Below are 5,283 nucleotides of genomic sequence, written 5' to 3'. Positions count from 1 at the left end.
GACTGTCTTGGGGCATGGCCTGGGAATCCGCATTCTCAGTAAGCTCCCCACAGGAGTCCACAGGCAGTCAAGTCTGAAAGCCTGGCCAGGCGGAGCCAAGTCCCGCTAGGAACACAGTCCTGTCCCCCATTTCGCAAGTGGTGGTTCTGAGAGCCCCTTGAATGACAGCTCTGGAAATCTGCCACTGTTTCCTCTTTTCTTGTCATCCCCTCCCTCCCATTTTTATAATTGTGGTAAAATACACAACATAAAACTTAGCACCTTAAGCCTTTTTAAGTGTGCATTTCAGTGGTATTGAGCGCATGCACATTTTCATGCAGCCATCACCATCATCCATCTCCAGAACCTTTTCATTTTGCAGAACTGAACCTCTCCCCATTAAACAACAACTCCGCGTTTCCCCACAGCTCCTCACGGCCACCATCTACTTCCCATCTCTGAATTTGACTACTCTGGGGGCCCCAGATAAGTAGAATAATACAGTATTTGTCCTTTTCTGACTTTCTCACTTAGCATTACATCTTCAGGCTTCAACCATGTTGTTGCACATGTCAGAACTTTATTCTTCTTCACGGCCGGATAATATTCCAGTACACGGGTAGACCACATTTTACTTATTCATTTATCCGTCGATGGACACTCGATTGCTTCCACCTTTTGGCTCCTGTGAATAGTGCTTCTGTGATCATGGTTGTGTTTTCCTGTTTACTGATCAGGTTCTTTTTGTTCCCCCCGCATCAGTTGCCGTGCAGACAGTCTACGTGCAGCAGCCAGTCTCCTTTTTCGACCGCCCAGTGCAGATGTGTTGTCCTTCCTGCAACAAGATGATTGTGACTCAGCTGTCCTATAACGCCGGTGCCCTCACCTGGCTCTCCTGTGGGAGCCTGTGCCTGCTCGGGTGAGTCCGGAGTCCACTCAGCCCGTGGGCTCTCCCACATTCCTCTCTTGCAGGGTTGCTCAACTGTAGCATGTACTTCTGTCTCGTGGGGGCCCATCCTGTGCATGTGGGGTGTGAGCAGCATCCCTGGCCGCCACCCACTAGATGCCAGTAGCGCCCCTCCCCCCATCGTCACTACCAGAAATCGTCCCCAGTTGAGAACCACTGCTCCTGAGCATATTGAAGCCTGCAAGCTACTGTCCTGTCATTTCTTCTTGCTCATCTACTCAAATTACTCCCTGCATGTAGGGACAAGCATAGCAGCCGCTTGCATCTGTGTAGGGTGATATCCTAGGGATTTCTTTTTCTTCTAGAATTTCATGACCTAAATAATAATGTTTGCCTGACTCCGAGAGGAGCTTTAAATAATGCGTACATTAAAATACTTGATAGTCATCTCTTCAAAACTTCTATTCTTTCATGACCCCAAGTGTTTTTCCTGTTTCCTCCACAAGGAGATCGTATAAATATTTATGTCGGCACCGAGAGTATTACATTAAAAGAGATAATAGTTTCTGTTCTGGGATAAATTCGAAGAAACACAATTTAATTTTTTTTCTCCCAAACAGAAAAGGACAGCCTCCTTATTCCTGATTATGGGAATCACACAGGAAACCACAGGGCTCTGTCTTCTTCCTCGAAGGAAGTGGCGTTTGTGTGTTTCTCTTCAGGAGCCCTTACTTCTGGGACAGCTGGCTCTTTCTTATCATGCCGCAGGCTGTGCGAAAACCCTGCCTGCCTGTGCTTGGGGGCACTTTATTTGATTGTTGCTGTGAGAAGTAGCCTCTCCATAGAGACCAGTCTGAGACAGGTCAGCAAACTACAGGCCAGGGGCCGAATCTAGCCCAGTTTAAGTTTTATTGGAACACATCACACCATTGGTGTGAGGATTATCTGTGGCCGCTGTCACACTACAGTGGCAGAGAAAATATGTAGTGTTATTTAGAAGGATTAATGCACCGACCTCAATCTAAGACCTTGGAGGATGCCCAGGTAACCCAAGACTTGGAAATGCACTCAGCACAGTCTGTGGGAGCAGCCTTGGCGTTGGCTGGCGTATGAGTTTCCTGGAGCTGCCATAACAAATGCCCACAAACCTGTTGATTGAAAACAATAGAACTGTATTCTCTCGCAGTTCTGGAGGCCAGAGGTCCAGAATCAAGGTGCCCATAAAGTCATTCTCCCTCCGAAGTCTCTAAGGACAGAATCCTTCCATGCTTCTTCCAGCTTCTGGTAGTCAGCTGTTCCCCGGCTTGTGGCTGCATCTCTCTCGTCTCTGCCTGTCTTCACACGGCCTTCATCCCCCCTGCATTTCTGTGTGTCCTCTCCTCTTCTTATAAGGACACCTGGCCAATCCAGGATGATCCCATCTTGAAGTCCTCGATCACATCTGCAAAGACCGTTTTCCAAATAAAGTTCCGGGGGGCGGTTAGGAAGCTGACGTATCTTTTTGGCGGCCACTATCCAAACTGTTCCAGTCGGTAACGTGCTCTGTGTGGCTGTTTTTGTTCTCCCAGGTGCGTAGCGGGCTGCTGTTTCATCCCTTTCTGTGTGGACGCTCTGCAGGACGTGGACCATTACTGTCCCAACTGCAAAGCTCTCCTGGGCACCTACAAGCGTTTGTAGGACTCGGCCAGACCTGGAGGGAGCCGTGTGTGGCAGGAAGTCCTTTCCGACTCTCACCCAGCCCCGCCCCTGGTGGAGGTAGCCCACCTTGGTGGTCGCATCTCTCCAGGGGCTTCACCTTTGTGTCTTCTTTTGGGGGGAAATATCGCAAAAGTAGCACACTTCCAAACCCCAGAAATTGCTGCTTGGAGTCGTGCACAGGACATGCAAAGACATTCACCTTGAGTGCTGGGTCAAGGGCTTCCCGCCTGCCCTTGACCCCAGGTCATCCCATCTAACTGTGATCGTTGCCCCGCCTGTCTATCTTCTGGTGATTTGCCTCGCCAGCTTCTTTTCTTGCCTCGGCGGGCCTTTCGGGTGGTGGGCTCTAACTGAGAAGCCACAGGTTGCCTTAATTTTAAGACCGTTCTACCTGAGTATGGCTGATCCAGCTCTTAGTACCTGCCATCATGTCCATCTGTGTCCACTTCTGGTGACAGAAATCTTGCCTTATAGACAAAGGCCTTGGCTCTCAGATTCTGTAACTGTAGGCTTTTCATTAGCATACCAATTCGCTTTAATTTCTTAACTCGTTTTTAAGTACATGAAGGGGCCGTTCACACCCACCAGACATATCCACGAGGTCATAAATGCATGTTACAAATAGAGAGCTGGACCTTACCCCTGCCCTGCCTTCCCTGGATTCTTTGTACCACATCCTCAGACACTTTCCATGAGAGGCTGTTTCTTAATAAGGAGTTGTTTGTATTAACAGTTTTCATGACCTCCTTTTGGTCTTAAACACCTTCAAACATAATTTTGAAAGGAGGGCTTTATAGAACCATTTTCTGTAACCAGGTCATCGGTATCATTGGCCAGGGCACTCGCACATATTCCTTTTTCCTTAATGGAAAAAGTAATGGGTAATTGCATCCACTGCCTTCACTTGGGTTTAGTGCGGTTCTTAAAAACCTCCATAATGGAACTCTGAAAGCGGGGCCCCTCTCGGGTTCCTGGTGGTGTGTGTGGAAAGACAAAAGCATGTGCGAGCGTATCTAGCTACCGCGGTGCTGAAAAGCTTGGAGTCCCGAACTGTTTCCCAGGAATCTAAAGTCTGATTTTATTTTTCCGAAATAATAGTTTGTTATGTAACATCAGAAGACATGATTTCTAGGACCCGAGCATCAAGCCAGAGTTCTCGGTTCGCTGCCGGGTCATCTTTGAAATCAAGACAAAGCTGGACTCAACTTCTAAGAGTCCCCATTTTGATAGTAAATAGGCACAGGGAATGCATGTGAATAATATTATGTAGAAATCAAGCCTAGACCTTGAACAAAAATCTGTATATTGGCTGAAAATTATAGTCGTAACCATTGATTCAGCTTATTCATTTGCTGTTTTGAAAGTTCCAGTAATTATTTTTACAACGCATATGGATACTACATCGTACTTTGGTGTTTATCTGCTTTTAAAAAATAAAGTCTTTGGTTCACTCGGTGAACTATTTATCAATTCTTACGGTGTGGAGAAAGGTCTCGTGTTGTGTTTCCAGTCGTTACAAAGAACCTTTATTTGCTCCATAACGGTAGAAAATTCTTCCTGATAAAAACTTGAGACGTACTGAATATCCCGCAATGTCAAGATGATGGATGTTGAGTTGGGTGGATTGCTAACAAGTCAGATTTGAACATTAGGCTATTGGAACCCAATAGGCGTCATCGATGGCAGCCAGCCATAGCTTTCAAGTTTTAATAAAATGCACAGAAGAAAGCCGTCCTCATTCATTCTCCAAACAAAAGATGCTTTGTTAATTGATCAGGGTGCTTGTGAGATGCTAGAAGGAGAGCACTGTAGCTTGCCAGGAATATGAATGCCATCCTCCCTTTTCCTACCTGGTGATAAAGCTTCATTTTGGAAGGTGCAGGAAAACAATGCCATCTTGGTGCGGTTATGTTGTTTAAACCCTATCTTATGGCCTTGAAAAATTGCTGCTCTCTCAGTCTCGATCATGTGTTTTTATTTCATTTGACAAAATCGAAAGCCATGCATATTTAGCAGTTTTATTCAGATGGTGGTATATAAGTGTTCTCAGGCTGGTACTAATTACATATGCAAAGTCTTCAAGACAAGAACCTTGTTTCAGGAACCGTAAAATATATATTCGGTGGAACTTTAAAAATGTCAGATGCCTGGAGTATAAAGCATTTATTGGACCTTCCATTTTATTGTTTAAAGTGCGGGCTTATTCACATGTTTGTGCAAATTAAAAGGCTCTTTTGTTCTGCCACTGTTTGTTGGGGATTTTGGTGTTAGTCTGTTGTAAACACTGAATCACATTCAATTATCGAAAGCACTTTATATCTACCTGGACCTCAAAGAAGAATTTTACCAATTTCAAGCCCAAAAGGGCTGCATTTCTTATATACTGTCAGTCCGTCGAAGCGAGGTAACCTTATACATAAGTGTTGGTTTGTGTCTTGTTCACAAAAAGTATTCGGTTATTACGTTTAGTGAAGCCACCTTTAAACACATGACTGATTCCTGGCCTAGCACAGCACTACACATGGAAATGTTTTTTCTGGGACAACTGGCTTCTCAGATGCTATCGAAAACACTTCAAATGGGCACTAACTATTTATAAATACGGCTTCATACACGCATACACAGTTCGGCCTCGGTTTTCTCCCCAGTGACTGGCCTCTTGTTTGGGATATTAAAATCCTCTGACTTTCTGGGCTCAG

The 5,283-nt window shown here is 45.5% G+C and overlaps 1 protein-coding gene across 4 annotated transcripts in view; it reads left to right on the top strand.

Annotated features, from left to right (window-relative positions):
- The window catches only part of LITAF (lipopolysaccharide induced TNF factor), a 95,163-nt gene extending 90,334 nt beyond the window's left edge, over positions 1-4,829 (top strand). For all 4 annotated transcript variants that reach the window (XM_006910887.3, XM_015588614.2, XM_025046106.1 and 1 more), the window contains exons 3-4: positions 742-898; positions 2,455-4,829. In XM_006910887.3, coding sequence (XP_006910949.1) covers positions 742-898; positions 2,455-2,563 — 266 coding nt within the window. In that variant the 3' untranslated portion in view covers positions 2,564-4,829. The remainder of the gene's footprint in view (positions 1-741; positions 899-2,454) is intronic.
- Positions 4,830-5,283: the final 454 nt, after the last annotated feature.

This window comes from Pteropus alecto, unplaced genomic scaffold (genome assembly GCF_000325575.1).
Source record: "Pteropus alecto unplaced genomic scaffold, ASM32557v1 scaffold34, whole genome shotgun sequence".
Lineage (NCBI taxonomy): Eukaryota > Metazoa > Chordata > Mammalia > Chiroptera > Pteropodidae > Pteropus > Pteropus alecto.
The sequence above is the reverse complement of the archived record's forward strand: the minus strand, read 5'-3'. Positions and strand labels throughout refer to the sequence as shown.